The sequence below is a fragment of the Balaenoptera borealis genome (genome assembly GCF_965194805.1).
Source record: "Balaenoptera borealis genome assembly, chromosome: 1".
Lineage (NCBI taxonomy): Eukaryota > Metazoa > Chordata > Mammalia > Artiodactyla > Balaenopteridae > Balaenoptera > Balaenoptera borealis.
In genome coordinates this window covers 95,102,089-95,126,009 of record NC_138860.1, presented here as the reverse complement: position 1 = coordinate 95,126,009, position 23,921 = coordinate 95,102,089, and the positions used below count along the sequence as shown (strand labels likewise).

Sequence of the window (23,921 nt, the reverse complement as noted above, 5' to 3'; positions counted from 1 at the left end):
TACACCAGATGACTGAAAGAGTGAAACCATATGTTTGCCTAGACCATACCTGCATTTGGAACCTGACAAGATTAACTGGAAGCCTGCAAACCCGAGTGGCCTTAACTGAAAATTATTTTTCATACCATATGATGATGGACTGGTCCAGTTATTAATGACTGAATGGGATTCTAACAATGTGCCAGTATCTTTTGAGTATATATATTGGTCTCTGCCCCTGGCACACAGCTCCTGAAACCCTTGTAATTTCCAAAGTGATAAGAGTATTTGGAGTGCCTTTTGTTCTAATATTTGGCCTTTGACCCTGATTCCTGACACACAGCTCCTACATCTCTTGGAATTTTCTGGGTGATAGGGGTGTCTTTTGACCTGATGGGGTGACTCTTGGTGGGCTCCTGGATAGCTTCAGGATTGGGGTGGGTCACCAGAAAGACCAAGCCGTGATTAGAAGCTGGGAACTTCCAGCCCCCCCCCCCCATCCTACAGAAGAGGAGAGGGGCTAGAGATTGAGGTAGTAATTGATCATGCCCATGTGATGAAGCCTCCATAACAAATTTCAAAGTATGGAGTTCAGAGAGCTTGTGAGTTGGTGAACACACCTACTAGGAGGTATGCTGTGAGGGTGGTACATCCCAACTCCATGGAGACAGAAGCTCCTGCACCGGACCCTTGCATCTTGCCCTGTGTATCTCTTCATCTGACTGTTCATCTGTGTCCTTTATCATATCGTTTGTCCAGTAAATGTAAGTAAATGTTTTTCTGAGTTCTGTGAGCTGTTCTAGCAGGTGCTTGATTCCAAGGAGGGGGTACCTCCAATTTGTAGCCAACTCGGACAGAATTTGTGGGTAACATGGGGATTTACTCTTTGTGATTGGTGTAGGGGGAAGTCTTGTGGGACTGAGCCCTTAATTTGTGGGGTGTGCAGTAACTCCAGTTGGTGTCAGAGTTGAATTGCAGGATATCCAGCTGGTGTTGGAGAATTGGTTGGTGTGGGGGAAAAAAACCCAAAAATATCTGGTGTCAGGAGCATTGTGTGTGTGAGTAAAGATAGAAATGAGTTTTTTCCTAGGCAGAACCTTACTTAGATACTGTCTTTTTTAAAAAGAATTTATCGTTGGTTTACAATATTGTGTTGGTTTCAGGTGTACAGCAAAGTGATTCATTTATATATATATATACATATATCTATTCTTTTTCAGATTCTTTTCCCATGTAGGTTATTACAGAATACTGAGTACGAGTTTCCTATGCTATACAGTAGGTCCTTGGTGATCATCTATTTTATGTATAGTAGTGTGTATTTGTTAATCCCAAACTCCTAATTTATCCCTCCCCTCCATGTTTCCCCTTTGGTAACCATACATTTGTTTTCGAAGTCGGTGAGTCTTTCTGTTTTGTAAATAAGTTCATTTGTATCTTTCCTTTTTTTTTTAGATTCCACATATAAGTGATATCATATGATATTTGCCTTTCTCTATCTGACTTGCTTCACTTCGTATGGTAATCTCTAGGTCCATACATGTTGCTACAAATGGCATTATTTCATTCTTTTTTATGGCCGAGTAATATTCCATTGTATATATTGACTACATCTTCTTTATCCATTCCTCTGTCAGTGGACATCTAGGTTGCTTCTGTGTCTTGGCTATTGTAAATAGTGCTGCAGTGAACATTGGGGTGCATGTATCTTTTCAAACTATGGTTTTCTCTGGATATATGCCCAGTAGTGGGATTGCTGGGTCATATGGTAGTTCTAGTTTTAGTTTTTTTTTTTTTTTTTTTTTTTTTTTTTTTTTAGTTTTAGTTTTATAAGGAACCTCCATACTGTTCTCCATAGTGGTTGTGCCAGTTCATAGATACTGTCTTTTTATTTTGGGCCACACTACTCGGCTTGTGGGATCTTAGTTCCCCGACCAGGGATGGAAGCTGGGCCTGGCAGTTGAGAGCACCGAGTCCTAACCAATGGACCGTCAGGGAATTCCCTAGATACTGTCTTTATGCTGCTGCTTCTTTTTTTAAATAAATTTATTTATTATTTATTTTTGGCTGCGTTGGGTCTTAGCTGATGCGTGCGGGCTTTTCTCTAGCTGCGGTGAGTGGGTGCTACTCTTCGTAGTGGTGCCTGGGCTTCTCATTGCGGTGGCTTCTCGTTGCAGAGCACGGGCTCTAGGCATGCGGGCTTCAGTAGTTGTGGCACGTGGGCTCAGTAGTTGTGGCTCGTGGGCTCTAGAGTGCAGGCTCAGTAGTTGTGGCACATGGGCTTAGTTGCTCCGCGGCATGTGGGATCTTCCCGGACCAGGGCTCGAACCCGTGTCCCCTGCATTGGCAGGCAGATTCTCAACCACTGCGCCACCAGGGAAGCCCTGTCTTTATGCTTCTATATGTCAGAAACGCTTTCAAATTTTATTTGGTTATTTAAAACTTGACTGGATTCTCCATGGCAGAGCTCTGTGTCACATTGTTCTGATTTTACACACACAGACGCAGACCCAAACACACACACACAGAAGAATTGAAAGACCAGGTATGTTAGTCAACTTCTTGTTTTTTCAAGTAAGGGCATTAGAACCCCTCTCCTCCAACAATTATTTGCTGTTATGGTCATTTCATGATAGCACCAAAAAATTAGGAAGTACATGATTTTGTTTTATTTTAAAAAATTTTTATTTACCTGTTTAGTTTTTCGGCCACGCGGCATGTGGGATCTTAGTTCCCCGACCAGAGATCGAACCCGTGCCCCCTGCAGTGGAACTGTGGAGTCTTAACCACTGGACCGCCAGGGAAGTCCCAGGAATACATGATTTTAGAGTTAAGGAAAATTCTGTAGATTAATTATATTTAGCTTTATGGAAAACTTGTAACCTTGACCTTATTATTTTCATTTTACTGTTGACTGCTGAAAACTTCATCATGGATTTGGGAACCACTGCTGTACTAGATTAATTGGAAAGAGATGGCAGATGACTGCCATCTGCCATCTCTGCCTCTTTTGCTTGCAGGCAGAACATTTTTCTGTCAATACTTACTGTCATTTTGTGCCTCAGAGGGTACAAGAGAAATACGTCTGGATTTCATATGCATTTAGTTGTTACTTCTAGTTTCTTAGTCTCCTCTCTTCTCATAATAGTTACTGTTTAAGATTTGTCCACATCGTTCTTTGGAGCAGTTGTGAACAGATTAGTTCTTTAGCATAGGAAGAGGGCAATTTATGTTGAATCACTCCAGGAAGTCTTTCAGATTTACACATAACTTGAGCTTTAACCTCTTTAGCTGTTGCTCTGTGTGAGTGACATTGGTAAAATGTTTTCACTGTTAGTTACAGGTGGAGTTAGCCTCGATTCCTTCAAAGGTCCTGAGCTCACTACCAATGACTTGCGTGATGTCAAGCAAAAACCGCAGAACTTTGCCTATACTTCATATTTCTTTCCTAAAAGGGCAAATAATTTGTAGTATCCTTCCATTCTACATTTTTAGTGATACTGGTAAGGATTGAGATACTCTTTGGAAAATATTCTTAGGTTTTAGAAAGGTAATATGATAGGGAAGTTGATTTGAGGATGTTTGTTTTTCTGAAAATGAACTCTTCAACCTTCTATTGCATGTAGAGGATACAGGTTGTGAAGAAAACTGAGAGGCAGAAACATAACTTTGACATAGCTTGATGCTTTTCAATTGGATAATCCAGCTGGGATGTGAAGAGAAGAATCCACTTTAATTGCTTCAAACCACAAGGTGGTGAACTGAAAAAGAGTCCCTTTAAAAAAGGTACAGATTAGATTTCCCCTCTATTAAGGTCCCTCATATTTACCCCACTTGTTACTATCTACCCTTGTTTTATACCTCCTTCTTCCATTTTGTGTTCCATGATATTTTCACTGCACTTTATGGAGAAGTGAGATTGACTGCGGGGCTGAGCACAGTGAGATTGGCCGTGGGTTTAGAAACGTGGTTTACTCTGTCATCAAACCAAAGTAGGACTTCCCTCTCTTGGCTTCTAGGCCTCCTTAGGTAGGAATCAAGAGGAAACGCTTCTTGCTCTGAATAATATCATCCTATCCCAATTCTACACTCCAGAGTAAAGAAGAACTGTGCTTATTCCTGGGAAGATTCGCCATGCCTTCCTTGCCCTAACCCTCACATCCTCACCACCAACCAGTATCTGCTGTGAGACCATCAGCCCCAGGCTCATTATGCTCTTTATTCTTGTTCACACCAGTCTCCACAAGAAACTCAGGACTTACAGGTTAACTCTCTTCTCCATAGAAAGCCCCAACCCTCTTCTTGGCTTTATTTTTGTCTTTAGTAGGCATCATCTTCTGACGTGCTACATATTTTACTTCGTCTTTTCAATAGAATGTAAATGTCACGGGGGCATGGAGTTTTATCTGTTCATTCATTGCTATAGATGAACAGTGACCAGCAGTAGGTACTCAAAGGTATTTGTTGAATGAATGCAGCAAATAATTGAATTAAAGAAAACCTTTTGAGGGAGATTAGGAGAAACTCTCAAAGAAATTAAAGCAGTCCTTTCTCAATTGCTTCTCTAGTTTTTTGTTTTTCATTTTTTAAAAATTTTATTGGAGTATAGTTGATTTACAATGTTGTGTTAGTTTTAGGTGTACAGCAAAGTGATTCAGTTATACATATATATATATTCATTCTTTTTCAGATTCTTTACCCATATAGGTTATTACAGAGTACTGAGTAGAGTTCCCTGTGCTGTACAGTAGGTCCTTGCTGGTTATCTGTTTTATATATGGTAGTGTGTGGGGGTTAATTCCAAGCTCCTAATTTATCCCCCTGCCCCCCGCAACGTTTCCCCTTTACTTCTCTAGTTTTCTATTTTACATTTATTTTTGGCTGCGTTGGGTCTTCGTTGCTGCGCGCGGGCTTTCTCTAGTTGCGGCGAGCGGGGGCTACTCTTCGTTGTGGTGCGTGGGCTTCTCATCGAGGTGGCTTCTCTTGTTGCAGAGCACAGGTGCACGGGCTTCAGTAGTTGTGGCTCGCAGGCTTAGTTGCTCTGCAGTATGTGGGAACTTCCTGGACCAGGGAGCAAACCCGAGTCTGCTGCATTGGCAGGCGGATTCTTAACCACTGTGCCACCAGTGAAGTCCCTCTAGTTTTTAAAATACCTTATTAGATGATTTCTTTTCAGCGTACCTCATTCCCCATAGTAAACATTTTGAGTGAATCAGTATATTATCTTAGCTAATTATTTGTATTTTAAGATCATCTTTTTAAAAAAAACAGAAAAATTTCTGAATATAGGCATACTAAGTTACTACTAATTCTAACTCCCATCTCACTCTGGGATGTTTTGTTTAATTGCACCAAAATTCAGAAAAACTTTTGTGTAAACAAATAATCTTTCATTTATTCTGATTGTCTTTGTTTTCATAGGACTTTGCAGTGTCTATTAGATATTTACTAAATATTAGTGAATAATCAGTTGCACAAGGTGTCATTATAGCTTGCAGCCATAGTTTGAGGGGTTTTTAATAGTCTACAACTTCATTCCAACCTGTACACCAGCCACCTATTTCTAAAGTTGAGATCCTTCAAAGGCATTTGGATGTCTTTCACGTACCCTGTCTTTCTAGGCGCTAGCAGAAACACCAGTTTTATTCTCTAAAAGAAACAGACCCACTGGTAAATCCCTAAAGCACATTTGGGGGAACGGGGAATACACTGCTATGGTGTTTCCAAAATTCAGTATCTGTTGTCCTTGGCTTGCATACTACTGTTATATCGAACTGTTTCACTTCCAACAGTTATTTCAAAGCATATACAATATGCCTTTCTTGCATTGCATTAAGGATTCTAACATATTTCATCTTCTTTATCCTGGTCTTCCTGGGAAAGTGATAAACAGAAGATGTGAGCCCATGAAATTTATTGTAATCTTCAAGGCATTTTTGTTAGTTCAGAAAATAGCTAAAGAAGAAAGCCTATAATGACAGAGCCTTAAGAAATCTTGTCTAATACATATTTGGTGAAGATCACTTAGATCTTATTGTTAACACAAGTCTACACTGAATTATCTTGATATTTTACATTGAGCCCAGCATAATTTACCAACTTAAACTCCTTTTAAAAAAAAACAAAAAACAAAAAACTCCTTTTGACACTGAGAGTGCCTGTCTTACCATACTTTCCCTAGCATTGATTATCATCATCTAACTTATTTTTTGCTAATTTGGTAGGGGAAAAATCATATTGTTTTAATTGCTTTTCTTTGTACAATTTGTTTGATTCTCTTAATGTTAACTTTGCCCTGCTTCCCTTGCCCTGAATGGCACTTGATTTTAGATGTTAGAACCACTTGGAAAGAGGAGAGTAGTGGTGCTCAGTATATCCCTAAGGAGTTTTACAACGTTGACCTTTGCCCTTTTTGACAAGATCTTTCTGGGCAAGGGAACAATAATTAAGAGATGAAGAGAGACAAGTTTACTACTGGAAAGTGGTAAAGAAACCTAGGGTCATTTCACCTTGCTATAGACTCCCATACCTAAACCCAAATCCTTACTCTCCTTTCCAGTGAGATATGTAGCCAAGGAGCTATCCAACAATGTACTAGTATGTCTTGCTGCGTTTACCTAAGACTTCATTTTTAAAATCTTATTTTAGGGAACATACATAAATTATAAAAGAGCATATATTCTCATTAAAAGAAATCAAGCAATACAGAAGAGAATTAAATAGAAATAAAAGCACCCATTCCTTCTTCTGTCCCTTCTATCCCACCCTCCTGTGGTACAAATAGGGATTTACAGGAATTTCATCCTGATAGTAAATATGATTTAGTGGCATTTTGGTGTCAGTGAGACTTTAGTTTAAGGTGATCCTGTAAACTCCAGGAGGGATTATATAAACTCCCCAAATGTCTGTTTTGTTCCATACTACTTAGTGCAGTGCCCGGCATATGGTAGATGTCAAATATTTGAGGACAGTTTCATTGTAAGGCGAGAAAAGGAAAAGAATTGAAAGAATCTTAACAGAGCGTCGTCTGGCCATCAGGCTTTGGGGTATTAGATTTCTGGAGAAGCGCAAGGGTTCTCAGCACTGGCTGCATGTTAGACTATCACTTGGAGAGCTTAGCAAAATACCAGTGCTTAGGTCTCACACCCCAGTGATTCTGCTTTGATTAGTCTGGATGAGACCCCAGCATCAGTGTGTTAGAATCTTCCCTGGTAATGCTGATGTGCAGCAGTGGTGAAGAACTACTGAACCATAAACAGTTGTTGCTTACTGAATGTTAATTGAGGAGATCTGTGCTTTACTTAATTCTTTAAAAGTCCTTTATGCTTTGGAGGACACTTTTATTTTTATAGATTATCGTCCTAATTATGTTTCGCTATATTAAAAATATTTTGCATTTCCTTATATACAACATATATAGTAAGCACATGGATAATCAAAGAATTACTTAATTACTTGTACATTAAGATAATCATTAGGCTTCCTGATGCTAGAAAATATATTTCCTTCATCTTAGGACCATGACATTTTATATGGTATACTTTCTTTTTTAAAGGCCCTTTAATCCTAATGGAAAACTGGCATTTAAGCAGTAGAGAAAACAAATCATATTAAAGAGCTTAGCAAAAATGTTTAAAAAAAAATCTGAATACATTTGTATGATGTTTTCTTTTCTATGCCAAACTAAATGACTCAACTTGTTTATTTTGTGTTATTCCAGTCATCAAAAATGTTAAGATGATCAGCTGATGCAAATAAAAAATAAAAGCAATTTAGGGACTTCCCTGGTGGCCCAGTGGGTAAGACTCGGCGCTCCCAATGCAGGGGGCCCAGGTTTGATCCCTGGTCGGGGAGCTAGATCCCACATGCTGCGACAAAGATCCTGTGTGCTGCAACTGAGACCCGGTGCAGCTTAAATAAATAAATATTAAAAAATTAAAAGCAATTTAAGTAAATAGATTCCATCCAAATTATTAATTTCATGTTTGGGACAAAAACCAGAGGAACAGAATATTTAATGTAAGCTTTCTTTACTATGCTGTAAACCTGTTTTTTTTTTAAAGTGTGTGTATTCTTTACCTCTCCTTCTCTTGCCCTTCCCCAACTTTTCCCCAAAAAGGAGACTGTAACTGTGTTGTTTGTAATAAACTTAAATGCCGGAATAACTGTCAGAATAACTAGTAGTGATGAGTAGTTTTAAGGTTAAACCATAAACAGTGCAACATTAATGAAGTGTGGTGTAAATAAATTTGTAGCTAAACGCTTCTTAACTTTGGCTTTCTCTTATACATTTTTATTTTTTGTATATCCATTTCAAAATCACTATGACATCTTAGTTATATAATCAAAATCTTGGCAGGTTGCAGCAGGAAAAGCATAGCCAACCCTGAGCATAATTATGCTTATTTGAGGAAATATTAGACTTGGTGCCAGGTTAAGCTGCATGGGTATTAAGAGATAATAATGAGAAACCCAACTAATGCTTGGCTTTGATTAGACCTTCTCTGCCAATAACATAAGTGATAAGAAAGTTTATATTAAATTTAATATCTATTCACTCCCTAAAATATAATAACTTAATAATTATAATAAAATATAGTCTATCCAAATATAAGTATAAAATAGTCTGATAAGATGTGAACTCAGTTCATAGTCAGAAAATGCTCACTAATGATGATGGAAAGTATCTTAGCTTTCTGTAGATTCTCATGTATAAGCAACAGCCTTTGTTCTGCTATTGCTGAATTATTTTTATTCTAAATGGAAAAAACATTAAAAACATGGGATTAATATGCTGTGTTTTTTTACTGCTTGCTAAAAATTCAGCTGTTCTTTTGCTTGAAATTTGAAGGCCAGACAGTGGGTTCTAAAATGCAATTTACTGTTTCATAGATCAGTCCAAAAACTAAATCTAGTATGTGTGTTCCACTATCTTTCTGAGGTATACTACTGATTAGGAATGCAAAATACATCTAATTATTATTTTTTCCTTTGTCTAGTGTCATAATTAATCTGATTGGCTCAGTTTAGAGCATTATTCTGAAAACATTCTGTAAGAAGAATTCTAGTCTCTTAGAAAAGTAACAATTAAAATCTTTTCTAGTCACATTCTGGGCTAAAGGTAGATTTTATGTGTGACTTTATTTTTAAATAATACTTTCCCATGATAAACTATTAAAACAGTACAAAAGCATATAAAATGGAAAAGTAACAAGTTCCTTGTTCCACCTAAGGAAAATTCACTGTTAACTATTTCTTGGGTGTACTTCCACAGAGTTTTACACATACATCTTTTCCCTTTTCTTTAGAAACACCTCCCCACCACAAAGCTGTACTATGCACTATGTATAAATATCTGTTATTCTTTTATTTTTTAATTGAAATATAGTTGATTTACAATATTATGTTTCATGTGTGCTACATCATGATTTGACATTTGCATGCATTTTTTTTTTATTTGCATGCATTATGAAGTGATCACCATGATTAGTCTGGTGTCATGATAACCATCTGTCTCCGTACAAAGTTATTACAATATTATTGACCATATTCCTTATGCTATTCTTTTTACTGGCTGCAGAGATTTCCATTGTATGGAACTTTCATAAGTTATTTAACTGATCCCATTTTATTGAACATTTAAGTTTCTTTTTATTTTATGATTTTGCTATTACAGTAACTTCCTGGTAGATATCTCTTAATAATTATATGACTATATGTAGAATAGAATTCTTAGGTTATTCTAAAACATCATATCTTGTGATATAGGTTTATACCTAAATAATTTGACTGAATCTTTGGTGGGCTGCCTTGTTATTGGCATCTTTCTCATGAAATTGGAATTCAGAAGCAATATTTAATTTATTACTTTAATAAGCTAATTTAGGGGAGTAGTTCCAATTAATTCAGATTTTACCTTGGGAAGTGTGTACACCTTGCCTGTGTGTACAAAAGATAAATACTTAGAAAAGGTGAGAGTGCTGGACCATCATTCTATTTCAAATCTAGTATTATATAATGACCTACTATTTACACACTGACCTGTATTCTAAGCATTTTATTTATATCCTTTTAATCATCTGAGCAATCCATTGAGGTAGGTACTAGCATCCTCATTTAATGGTAGATGAGACTGAAGTTTAGAGAGGTTAAATGACTTGCCCCAGGTACCAGAACTGGGCATGCAAAAACTCTATTCTTAAAGGTAACTGTAGAATTCATATTTCTTGTTTTGTTGTTGTAGTCCTCACAGTGAAGCAATGTTTTTAATCATTCAGAACCCAGGGAAAGATAATGGAAGAAAATAAGATATGCCTCTTATTCTTGAAAATTAATGCTCCCATTCTCCTACCACATCCAACTTTTTGGATTCATATAAAAAGTGTTGTACAGTGTAAATAAGTAATGCAATTGAAGGATGAAACTTTAATTTGGAATAGCATTATGCTTCATGCTGTAATACAAGCTTTTGAGAATAGGCTGAAATGTGAACTTCAACGATAACAAAATTTCTGATAAAGGGACCCTTTGCAAAAAGTTAAAAGATAATAACATATTTTATATCCAATAGTTTGGGTATGACAATGTTTTATGTATTTATCCAGCATAATTTGCCCTTTCTTTTGTGAATGGAAATCCCTGTTTTGCTAATTAGAGTGTAGCCAGCATAATTTACTTAAAAAAAAAATACTCAGGATTATCATTTTACTCATTTATAGTACTGTGATTTATTTATTTGTTTATTATATATTTATTTTTAGCTACATTGGGTCTTCATTGCTGCGCATGGGCTTTTCTCTAGTTGCGGCAGTGGGCTTATCATTGAGGTGGCTTCTCTTGTTGCGGAGCATGGGCTCTAGGCGCGCGGGCTCAGTAGTTGTGGCTCGGAGGCTCTAGAGCGCAGGCTCAGTAGTTGTGGCGCACAGGCTTAGTTGCTCTGCATCAGGTGGGATCTTCCCAGACCAGGGCTCGAACCCGTGTCCTCTGCATTGGCAGGCGGATTCTTTTTTTTTTTCTTTAGTGGGGAAGGAGGAGAGAGGGGAGGAGAGGGGAAGGGAAGGGAGGAGAGGAGGGAAGGAGGGAGGAAAAAAAAGTGTCTCCAGCAGGCGGATTCTTAACCACTGTGCCACCGGGGATGTCCCGGTACTGTGATTTAACAGGCTGATTATCTTAAGTACTCTTGGAGTATACTAAAGACAGGGATCCCAAAACAACTCAAAATTCTGTCTGCTTTTAGGTTTACTTTTCCTTTATCACTAACAGCTTTATACCAAAAGCTATCTCAAAACAGCAGATTCTCAAAAACAAAAAAGATTGATGATGACTCCAAAGTGTACATACATGACTGGGCAGAAGAAAACTTCAACATCTCCATTGCTACAGGACTTCTTTGCAATTAGCTTGCAGAACTTGATTCTCCTCAAACTGTTGTGATTGCTCTGCATATCCCATAAATTATTTACACCCTGATGGTACAAAATGGCTACATTAATGGCACCTCTGGCTCCACATGGTATCAAGAACTTTAATAATTCATCTTTTATTACAGCTGCGTCCCTGTAGATTAGCATGAGTGGGAACTGAGTATAACACTGAGCTAAGTAAGGCCTTCTCTGAGACCTTAACTCTCCAAACATCGTATCCATAAATATTCAGATGTTAGTGCTGTTAAAAAATAAAGATTATTGACTGTTAAAAAGCTAGACTCTTTAGGTTATGTTTGTCAAGCATTAGATTACTTCACGTATTTAAGTGCATTTTAAGGATATTTCAAGGGGAAAATCTTTGAAAGACATTCTCCATTTCAGGACTTGAACTTAAAAAACAAAAACAAACAGATAAACTAGCATTAGTTTATGTGAACTAAATGAAATTAATGACTGGCCACTGGCAAGAATAGAGACTTTCATTTTGAAAATTATTCAAATTCTTAATCAAAGAGTTTTACATCTGATATTTGAAGTCTTCAAATTTATCTTCTCAGTCTTTTTGGACTACCTTAAAAAAATAAATTGGAAATTTCTTATGGAGAGCAAAAGTGTGTCTGTGTACCTTCATATACCCATGTCATATTAAATGCCAGAGTGAAATTTAGGTATAAAATAAAGTTAATTTACTCATTTTTCAGTGAAGGATAGTAGTTGAGTTGATGCTGAATTTATGTTTACCATTTTGAAGTGACTCCACAGAGTACTACAAATGTTGCTTTCAAAAAAGACAAAAAGGTTACTAAAGTTGACAGTGGTTGTAACCTTAGCACTTAGCACAGTGTCTGGCACATGGTTCAGTAAATGCTTATTGCATGAATACCTGGTGATCAGATCAATCCATATAATTCTAGTTACACATCTGGTATTTTGAGAAAACAACTATACGATTTATACTAGTTGCTTTCTATGATAGTGCCACTTTGGGAGTGTATTTCAGTTCACTGTTAGTGTTTTTTTTTTTTTTCACTGTTAGTGTTTTTTAATCTGTTCAATGTGGATTTGTTGCAGAAAAGTCCAGAGAGCCTCATTATATGCGGTTCTGACCTATGAGGCATATATTCTTTCTTCTTTTTAAATTAATTAATTAATTAATTAATTTTTGGCTGCGTTGGGTCTGTGTTGCTGCGCATGGGCTTTCTCTAGTTGTGGCAACTGGGGGCTACTCTTCATTGCGGTGCACAGGCTTCTCATTGCGGTGGCTTCTGTTGTTGTGTAGCACAGGATCCAGGTGCGTGGGCTTCAGTAGTTGTGGCACATGGGCTCAGTAGTTGTGGCTCACGGGCTCTAGAGCACAGGCTCAGCAGTTGTGGCACACGGGCTTAGCTGCTCTGCGGCATGTGGGATCCTCCTGGACCAGGGCTTGAATCCATGTCCCCTGCATTGGCAGGCGGATTCTTAACCACGGAGCCACCAGGGAAGCCCGAGGCATATATTCTTTTTTTTAAAAAATAAATTTATTTTATTTATTTATTTAGTTTTGGCTGCATTGGGTCTTTGTTGCTGCGCGCAAGCTTTCTCTAGTTGCGGTGAGCAGGGGCTACTCTTTGTGGCAGCGTGCAGGCTTCTCATTGCAGTGGCTTCTCTTCTTTTGGAGCATGGGCTCTAGGCGCGCGGGCTTCAGTAGCTGTGGCACGTGGGCTCAGTAGTTGTGGTTCGCAGGCTCTAGAGCGCAGGCTCAGTAGTTGTGGCACACGGACTTAGTTGCTCTGTGGCGTGTGGGATCTTCCCAGAGCAGGGCTGGAACCCGTGTCCCCTGCATTGCCAGGCGGATTCTTAACCACTGCACCACCAGGGAAGCCCTGAGGCATATATTCTTAAGACAGCATTAGTCTGTAGAGAGGCTCCAAATTATTTCAGGTATCTTTTGGATTCCATCAAAAAGCATTAGAAAAGGAGAAGTAACCACTGACACTGCAGAAATACAAACGATCATGAGAGATTACTACAGGCAACTCTATGCCAATAAAATGGACAACCTGGAAGAAATGGACAGATTCTTAGAAATGCACAATGTTCCAAGACTGAACCAGGAAGAAATAGAAAATATGAACAGACCAATCACAAGTAATGAAATTGAAACTGTGATTAAAAATCTTCCAACAAACAAAAGCCCAGGACCAGATGGCTTCACAGGCGAATTCTGTCAAACATTTAGAGAAGAGCTAACACCTATCCTTCTCAAACTCTTCCAAAATATTGCAGAGGTAGGAACACGCCCAAACTCATTCTACGAGGCTACCATCACCCTGATACCAAAACGAGACAAAGATGTCACAAAGAAAGAAAACTACAGGCCCATATCACTGATGAACATAGATGCAAAAATCCTCAACAAAATACTAGCAAACAGAATCCAACAGCACATTAAAAGGATCATACACCACGATCAAGTGGGGTTTATTCCATGAATGCAGGAATTCTTCAATATATGCAAATCAATCAACGTGATACACCATATTAACAAACTTAAGGAGAAAAACCCTATGATCATCTCAATAGATGCAGAGAAAGCTTTCGACAAAATTCAACACCCATTTATGATAAAAGCCCTGCAGAAAGTAGGCATAGAGGGAACTTTCCTCAACATAATAAAGGCCGTATATGACAAACCCACAGCCAACATCGTCCTCAATGGTGAAAAACTGAAAGCATTTCCACTAAGATCCAGAACAAGACAAGGTTGCCCACTCTCACCACCATTATTCAACATAGTTTTGGAAGTTTTAGCCACAGCAATGAGAGAAGAAAAAGAAATAAAAGGAATCCAAATCGGAAAAGAAGAAGTAAAGCTGTCACTGTTTGCAGATGACATGATACTATACATAGAGAATCCTAAAGATGCTACCAGAAAACTCCTAGAGCTAATCAATGAATTTGGTAAAGTAGCAGGATACAAAATTAATGCACAGAAATCTCTGGCATTCCTGTACACTAATGATGAAAAATCTGAAAGTGAAATTAAGAAAACACTCCCGTTTACCATTGCACCAAAAAGAATAAAATATCTAGGAATAAACCTACCTAAGGAGACAAAAGACCTGTATGCAGAAAATTATAAGACTCTGATGAAAGAAATTAAAGATGATACAAATAGATGGAGAGATACACCATGTTCTTGGATTGGAAGAATCAACATTGTGAAAATGACTCTACTCCCCAAAGCAATCTACAGATTCAATGCAATCCCTATCAAACTACCACTGGCATTTTTCACAGAACTAGAACAAAAAATTTCCCAATTTGTATGGAAACACAAAAGACCCCGAATAGCCAAAGCAATCTTGAGAACGAAAAATGGAGCTGGAGGAATCAGGCTCCCTGACTTCAGACTATATTACAAAGCCACAGTAATCAAGACAGTTTGGTACTGGCACAAAAACAGAAATATAGATCAATGGAACAGGATAGAAAGCCCAGACATAAACCCACGCACATATGGTCACCTTATCTTTGATAAAGGAGGCAAGCATATACAGTGGAGAAAAGACAGCCTCTTCAATAAGTGGTGCTGGGAAAATTGGACAGATACATGTAAAAGTATGAAATTAGAACACTCCCTGGCACCATACACAAAAATAAACTCAAAATGGATTAAAGACCTAAGTGTAAGGCCAGACACTTTCAAACTCTTAGAGGAAAACATAGGCAGAACACTCTATGACATAAATCACAGCAAGATCCTTTTTGACCCAGCTCCTAGAGAAATGGAAATAAAAACACAGATAAACAAATGGGACCTAATGAAACTTAAAAGCTTTTGCACAGCAAAGGAAACCATAAACAAGACGAAAAGACAACCCTCAGAATGGGAGAAAATATTTGCAAATGAAGCAACTGACAAAGGATTAATCTCCAAGATTTATAAGCAGCTCATGCAGCTCAATAACAAAAAAACAAACAACCCAATCCAAAAATGGGCAGAAGACCTAAATAGACATTTCTCCAAAGAAGATATACAGATTGCCAACAGACACATGAAAGAATGCTCAACATTATTAATCATTAGAGAAATGCAAATCAAAACTACAATGAGATATCATCTCACACCGATCAGAATGGCCATCATCAAAAAATCTAGAAACAATAAATGCTGGAGAGGGTGTGGAGAAAAGGGAACACTCTTGCACTGTTGGTGGGAATGTAAACTGATACAGCCACTATGGAGAACAGTAGGGAGGTTCCTTAAAAAACGACAAATAGAACTACCATACGACCCAGCAATCCCACTACTGGGCATATACCCTGAGAAAACCATAATTCAAAAAGAGTCATGTACCAAAATGTTCATTGCAGCTCTATTTACAATAGCCAGGACATGGAAGCAACCTAAGTGTCCATCAACAGATGAATGGATAAAGAAGATGTGGCACATATGTACAATGGAAATTACTCAGCCATAAAAAGAAATGAAATGGAGGTATTTCTAGTGAGGTGGATGGAGTTAGAGTCTGTCACACAGAGTGAAGTAAGTCAGAAAGAGAAAAACAAATACAGTATGCTAACACATATATATAGAATCTAAGGGAAAATAAAGGTCATGAAGAACCTAGTGGCAAGATGGGAATAAAGACACAGACCTACTAGAGAATGGACTTGAGGATATGGGGAGGGGGAGGGGTAACATGTGACAGAGTGAGAGAGTGGCATGGACATACATACACTACCAAACGTAAAATAGATAGCTAGTGGGAAGCAGCCGCATAGCGCAGGGAGATCAGCTCGGTGCTTTGTGACCACCTAGAGGGGTGGGATGGGGAGGGTGGGAGGGAGGGAGATGCAAGAGGGAAGAGATATGGGAACATATGTATATGTATAACTGATTCACTTTGTTATAAAGCAGAAACTAATACACTATTGTAAAGCAATTGTACTCCAAGAAAGATGTTTAAAAAAAAAAAAAGCATTAGAGGTTTTTCAAACACACAGAGAAAATTATTCTTTCACCCAGTAGAGACAGTGGACAGTTTTCACTGATACTGAATATATAGTGGTTTATACTCTGTATAAATTGAGTTTAATCTGATTGCTTTAGATTTCTTTAATAATGGTTTTCTTTAAAACTGATTGTCTGGTCATCATTGACATCCATGAGAGAAATATAGGGGATAGTACAATCAAAAGTTATACTGTCGGGCCTCCCTGGTGGTGCAGTGGTTGAGAATCTGCCTGCCAATGCAGGGGACACGGGTTCGAGCCCTGGTCTGGGAAGATCCCACATGCCGCAGAGCAACTGGGCCTGTGAGCCACAACTACTGAGCCTGCGCGTCTGGAGCCTGTGCTCCACAACAAGAGAGGCCGCGATAGTGAGAGGCCCGCGCACCGTGATGAAGAGTGGCTCCCGCTCACCGCAACTAGAGAAAGCCCTCGCACAGAAACGAAGACCCAACACAGCCAAAAAATTAAATTAATTAATTAATTAATTAAAAAAAAAAGTTATACTGTCAAGGAGGTTAGGGTTTGGAAAGGCATTAGAGGCACTGATTAAAATGAAAGCCCTTAATATGTAAAAGGAAAATTCCAGAAACCATGAGATATAGAAGTAAATGATGCTGTGGTAGCCTACTATACAGATGATATTAGCTGTTTGCCAGACCAGCCACCTTGGAGTAGAATATGGAGTATCTAACTTAAATTAGAGCAGTCGCACTTCTCCTTAAGTTGAAACACCACAGTAAATAAACATCTTTTCACTCGTGTGAAATTCTGTGTTTGTTGTTCAGTAGCAAGTGTGAATTGGATGACAGTGTTTGCATATAAGATTTTTATGTGGAGTGAATTCATGTTTTTCTCTCTTAACATTTCCCAACACACCCCTCCATTCATGAGTGTCCTTGAGCTGATACCTGGTGCCACATATCTTAGAATAAAGGTTTTAGAACTGTGTGAAAAAGTGACAGTTTGATCTAGCCTTAGTTATATTATGGTGTAAATTAAGCTCTTAAATGAAAGTGGCTAGGTTTTACAGATGGACAGACACGAAACTAGCTGAGAACAAATTGTTGTGCTGTGATAGAGACATCGTCCAAAACTGCATGCATCTGTCAACTGCCCGTGGTGGTACAGTGAGATAAAGTGATCTGTAATGTTTCTCTAGTGTATCCCTATTGCTAGCCATATTGTAATGTGTAGTACATCTCTTGGGCAGACAGCTTGTGTGGGCTAGATTCCACCTCAGTCTTGAAAATATGCCAGAAAGCAGCAAGGTGAATTTTTAAGCCTATTTAAATATCTAGACTCATGACTAATTTCAGTGAAATCTCTGCTGTATCTAATAAACTACTCACTAGAAGTGAGATGGAATTTCAAGTTTTTGACTTCCTCACTTATTAGCTGTGTGACCTTGGATTGACAAATTCAAGGTCACACAGCAAATTCAAATTCAAATTCAAAATCTCTGTCTGTTTCTGTGTCTGGAAAGTGAGGATTGTAAAAGTATTTGCCTCATAAATTTGTTGTGTGGATTTAGGCAGATTATATGTATAAAGTGCAAAGAAGAGTGCCTGGCACTTAATAAATGTTAGCTGCTGCCACCACCACCACCACCATCATCATTAACGTAACTTGGAGTGAGATGAATTTCCCTTCCCTGAAGCTAGATTGCTTTTTTTGCTTTTAAGGAAGACTACATCTCTGTCAAGGATGTGGTCAACCCCAATTCTAATACAGAAGCTCACTGTCTTGACTTGTGAAATCTAATCCATCTTCAAGTTTATCTACAGCTAAAGTATAATATATATTATAATATATATTATGTAAAGTATATATTACTTTAAAAGTATATATTACTTTATATTATGTTACTTTAAAAGTATATATTTCTTTCAAAAGTATGTAAAGCATACTGCATTATAATAAAGTGTAACATAATCACTAGAAGGGATAAAGAAACTATAATATCGCTGTGGAATGATCTACAAGATGTGTTGTTAAGTGAAAAAACCAAGGGGCAAAATAATGTGTAAATTATTCTACCATTTGTGTAAAACTTTTCTGGTACATGCATAAAGTATCTGACAGGCTGTAAAAGAAATGGTATATTTTCACTTGTTGCTGTTGGGGAGGGAAATTGGATGGCTGGAGACAAGGGTGGGAGACTTTTTACTGTATATCCTTTTATACTTTTTGATTATTGAACCATGTGAATGTATTTCCTAGTTAGTAAAAACAAAAACAAAAAACCCTCATAAAAAGGAGAAAGTAAAAGAGCTATTTTGAAATCTACATAAATTTTTATTCATCCTTTATAAACATTTCTTTTTATCTGTACTACTCAAATTCACATTTGATAGGGCTTTTAGATTCCTATTTTCGTTTCGTTTTTTGTTTTTTTTTTTCCTTTTCTTTAAGTGTGCTTTCCAGGGCTAAACTAAGAATGATCTCTTATCCTCCATTTAGGGATTTGAGTCATAATCGGTTGTCTAACTGGAACATCAGCTTGGAATCTCAAACATTACAAGAAGTGTAAGTTATTTTTATTTATTTAAACTTACATTAAATTCTTTGAGGTGATTTGATGAATTATGAATTTCAGGATGTTCAATGCAAAAATGTCAAAAAATTGAAGGAAAGAAAACTTTAGATTAAAACATGTTTAAAAGCCTAAACTTGTCTTTGGCTTTGTTAGTATCACAAACTCTCTGGGTATTATGCCATTGCATTGGTGATTTCAAGTTGTAAACTGCGTAGAAATACTTTTCTACTTCCTTGGGGCCTAATGTAAGATTTTCCCTCTTCAGAGTGAATATATTTTATTTTTTTTTGCCAGAGTTTCAGCCAGTGAAGCTCTGTATTGTGTAATTTTTTTTTTTCTAATGTTTTGACTTGTCTAAGGTGGAAGCATCATGTCTGAAGTAGGTTTATATGAAATACAATATTTTTGGTATCACCTGGAATATGATAGTTAATATAATTCAGTTTTCCTCTTCATTGAAGTTTTTCCTTTAGTACTGAGATGTATTATTATGTAGTTTCTGGAGAGAAGTTTCTAAAATATTACTAATATCAGTTATTGCATTGTGGTATTCCCAGAGGCACAACTGTTGAGGCCTGTTTACCTGTATACTAAACACCCTAAGAATCCTCAGATGAATTTTTCTTTTGAATTTCTTTCTGACAAGGGGTACTTTGTGCTCTCATTGTCTCTGCATTCTCTCCTTCCCTGCCTCAAATTGGCTGCCCCTAATCTGCTGTGGACGGAATGAACAATTGACAAGCTTATTAGCTGAAAGAGTAGGTCCTGAGGAAAGGAAAATGCTCAGTGGGAAGTGCATGAGCTTTATTATTTATTACATGGACTTTGTAACTTCAGTTGGTTACTTGGAGGCCTTTTACTTCTGGCTTCTTTTCTGTATTCTAGATTGTTGAGGTTGTTCAGTGATTGAAAAACAGGTTGGTGAGATGTGATTGCATTAGATTTGCTACTAAAACAATTGAGATAATCTGTTACGTCTGTGGTCTCAAGCAACTTTCCCTAACTTTGAGTAACAAAAAAATATGTGTGTGTGCGTGTCTATTTCAAAAATTTACTTAATTAACTTATATATAAATTTATTTTATTTATTATAAATAAATATATATAGAGAGATATGAATTATTCTTTCTTTGTTTAAGAAGGACTTAAATTAGCTGTCATAAAAGTAACTATTCAAAGAACCTTGCTGGGATTAAAAATATTTAATGTGCAAAATATTTCCTAACCTTTCTAATATTGGTATCAAATCATAGATCTATACCATGAAAACATTTTTTTATTAAAATCGCTGATTTCTCAGTAGAAAATATTTAGTCTAACTCATTCTGGGTCATAGGCTTTTTTCAAATTTGGCATTTATCCTAAAGAATATGTACTAGCCAGAAACTAGAACTCGAGGTAGCATTTCCCTCACTAAATTTTTATATCTATTTTTCCCCCTACTCAGGAAAATGAATTATAATGAGCTAACTGAAATCCCGTATTTTGGAGAACCAACCACTAATATTACTCTTCTCTCTTTGTAAGTAAATAAGATTTCAGGTCTTTTACTTAAATTATGCATAGTACACAGTTTTTTTGTTTTTGTTTTAGGTACCCTTGTTGTTGATCCTAATTATTTAACATTTTTGTGGTTAAGGGTGGATCACTGGCAATAGCTTCAATATAATCTTTGTTTTGTAGAGTCCATAATATAATCCCAGAAATAAACGCAGAAGCGTTCCAGTTTTACCCTGCTCTCGAGAGTTTAGATCTCAGCTCAAATATAATATCAGAAGTCAAGATATCTTCATTTCCTCGAATGCAGCTTAAATACCTGTAAGTAAAATAGAGTTTAAACTAGATTTAATTTGAAGGGCATGTTTATTATTCATTGATATTTATCTTCCCAGATATGTCTTATTTATTGTGATTTTGATATGCTTATGTGAAACAAACCTAGGTTAGATTTTTTTGTTTTTTTTTTTCTGCCCTTAAAGAGTACACTATTTTCAGAAAATATTAAGTATCCAGGGTAAGTTTTGAGATTTAATTCTGGATTGTGTTTTGCTAACAGTTATGTAAAAGGTAAATGGGAGTAGTTTGTTAAACTGTGCTTAACCTGTGTAATGGTGGTGATAATTAGCGTGAGTGCTAGTGTTTTACAGTTTACAAAAGCATATTCACACATACTGTTTCAACCCAAATGAAGTAGGTATTATCCTTATTTTGTACTTGAAGAAACAAAGCAGTTAAATGATTTGTAAAGTTGCATACGGTTGCTAAGTGGTAGAGCTGGGGCTCAGTCATAGACTTGAGGCAGCTTTACAGTGGTAGACTGTTTAGTTTCACTGAATTTTTTTTGTTGTTATCTTGTTCATTTTAGGAATTTGAGCAATAATAGGATAACCATCTTGGAGGCTGGTTGCTTCGATAATTTGTCAAGTTCCTTATTAGTGGTAAAGTTAAACAGGAACAGAATTAGCATGATTCCACCCAAGATCTTCAAGCTACCTCACCTCCAATTCTTGTGAGTAACTAAATAGATGGATTATAAGAAGATTGTTTTTTCTTATAGTGTCTGTTTCTTTTTATTATTATTAGGCCAAATCAGCAAACCAGTTTTCTGACTGTAAAACTATTTTTGTTAAAGGGAACTTAAAAGAAACAGGATTAAAGTTGTGGAAGGTCTCACATTCCAAGGTCTAGACTCCTTAAGATCTTTGAAAATGCAGCGGAATGGAATTAGCAAACTCAAGGATGGAGCGTTTTTTGGCTTGGATAACATGGAAGAATTGTAAGTACTATGAACTAGAATAGGAGATTGTTAGGAAGGGAGTCTGGGGCTTTTCAGTGCCGAACAGCTAGGATAGTAGCTTTAATTATAACAAAGTACTTTAGCTCTTCCTCCCTTCTCTTATGTGAAATAAATTAAGATTTGAGCTTTGTTATCTAACTGGTATTTTTGTCATCATTCTTCCAAACATTTCATCTGAAAAGTTTATATTCCCTTAATGTTTGGCTGATGAAAATTATCAGGATTTATCCAGAACAGGTATACTATATCTCTTGGTGAGTTGATTTTATAGATATGATATTTTAGACAGTCTTACAGGCTTCTTGCACTAAATCTTAAGAAACATGTACATATTTATGAATAGAATTTGTCTGCTCACTTGGGTTGAGCAAAGGTATATGCCTCTCTGTGCAAGACTTAATGAAGATTTTTGGAATCTTCTCATTGCATGCCTTGTTGGTTTTTTTTTTTTTTAAAGATTTAATTTTATTTATTTTTGGCTGCATTAGGTCTTTGTTGCTGCACGCGGGCTTTCTCTAGTTGTGGCGAGCGGGGGCTACTCTTCGTGGTGGTGTGCAGGCTTCTCATTACGGTGGCTTCTCTTGTTGCGGAGCACAGGCTCTAGGCATGTGGTCTTCAGTAGTTGTGGCGCGTGGGCTCAGTAGTTGTGGCTCACAGACTCTAGAGCACAGGCTCAGTAGTTGTGGTGCACGGACGTAGTTGCTCTGTGGCATGTGGGATCTTCCTGGACCAGGGCTCGAACCCGTGTCCCCTGCATTGGCAGGTGGATTCTTAACCACTGTGCCACCAGGGAAGTCCTGCATGCCTTGTTTTGAAACATATTTCCTCCTTTCTTTCTCTAATTCTGCAGAGAACTGGAGCATAATAACCTTACAGAAGTGAACAAGGGGTGGTTGTATGGCTTGCGAATGTTACAACAGCTCTATGTGAGCCAGAATGCTGTTGAAAGAATCAGCCCTGATGCATGGGAGTTCTGCCAAAGACTGTCTGAACTGTAAGTGTGGGATGGCATTTCAGTGGAAGCTGTGAGACTAGAGCAGATAGAATAAGTCATTCCCATGGTCAGTAATGAGATCTAATATCCCTGTTTATTAGAAGTTTGAAAGCCCTAAATTTATCATGTAAATAGAATAAGAATATGAAAGTTGAACTAGAAGAGAGTGAATTTTTTACCTTCCATGTTTCCTGTTTTTAGTGATTTGTCCTATAACCAGTTGACCCGCCTGGATGAATCTGCCTTTGTGGGTCTGAGCTTACTGGAGAGATTGAACTTAGGGGACAACAGAGTCACTCACATTGCTGATGGTGTATTTAGGTTTCTTTCCAATCTTCAGACACTGTAAGTATATCTGTCCTTTTTGGGGATTTTTAATTTAATTTAATTTAATTTAATTTTTTTTATTATTATTATTTTTTTTTTAAAAGAAATTCACGTTCTTTTATTTATTTATTTATGACTGTGTCGAGTCTTCGTTTCTGTGTGAGGGCTTTCTCTAGTTGCGGCAAGTGGGGACCACTCTTCATCGCGGTGCGCGGGCCTCTCACCATCGTGGCCTCTCTTGTTGCGGAGCACAGGCTCCAGACGCACAGGCTCAGTAATTGTGGCTCACGGGCCCAGTTGCTCCGTGGCATGTGGGATCTTCCCAGACCAGGGCTCGAACCCGTGTCCCCTGCATTGGCAGGCAGATTCTCAACCACTGCGCCACCAGGGAAGCCCCTAATTTTATTTTTTAACTCTATACTTTTATTTATTTTTTATTTATTTATTTGTTTATTTATTTATTTATGGCTGTGTTGGGTCTTCGTTTCTGTGCGAGGGCTTTCTCTAGTGTGGCAAGCGGGGGCCTCTCCTCATCGCGGTGCACGGGCCTCTCACCATCGCGGACTCTCTTGTTGCGGAGCACAGGCTCCAGATGCGCAGGCTCAGTAATTGTGGCTCACGGGCCTAGTTGCTCCGCGGCATGTGGGATCTTCCCAGATCAGGGCACGAACCCGTGTCCCCTGCGTTGGCAGGCAGATTCTCAACCACTGCGCCACCAGGGAAGCCCCGGGATTTTTTTTTTTTACTAATTTTTTTAAAGCACTAAAGCAAAACAACTAATCAGTGTACATATTATGTATGTTAATATTTTGCAGTTCTTCTCTCCTATGCCTTGGGACAAGGCAGTCTTGCTTATCTCTATCC

General features: G+C 37.7%; 1 protein-coding gene and 1 long non-coding RNA gene across 4 annotated transcripts in view; one reads left to right on the top strand and one right to left on the bottom strand.

Moving 5' to 3' along the window:
* LRIG2 (leucine rich repeats and immunoglobulin like domains 2) overlaps positions 1-23,921 on the top strand; it is an 89,053-nt gene that overhangs the window by 39,160 nt on the left and 25,972 nt on the right. For 2 of the 3 annotated variants that reach the window (XM_082379743.1, XM_082379745.1), the window contains 7 exons: positions 18,864-18,929; positions 20,387-20,461; positions 20,623-20,757; positions 21,305-21,448; positions 21,572-21,715; positions 22,587-22,730; positions 22,932-23,075. In XM_082379743.1, the coding sequence (XP_082235869.1) occupies positions 18,864-18,929; positions 20,387-20,461; positions 20,623-20,757; positions 21,305-21,448; positions 21,572-21,715; positions 22,587-22,730; positions 22,932-23,075 (852 nt within the window). The remainder of the gene's footprint in view (positions 1-18,863; positions 18,930-20,386; positions 20,462-20,622; positions 20,758-21,304; positions 21,449-21,571; positions 21,716-22,586; positions 22,731-22,931; positions 23,076-23,921) is intronic. The other variant, XM_082379744.1, reaches the window with a different exon arrangement.
* Positions 2,658-13,449, bottom strand: LOC309623654. Its single transcript, XR_014241440.1, has 2 exons — positions 6,110-13,449; positions 2,658-6,078 (listed from the first exon to the last, which is right to left on the bottom strand). It is a non-coding gene; the product is annotated as an uncharacterized lncRNA (long non-coding RNA).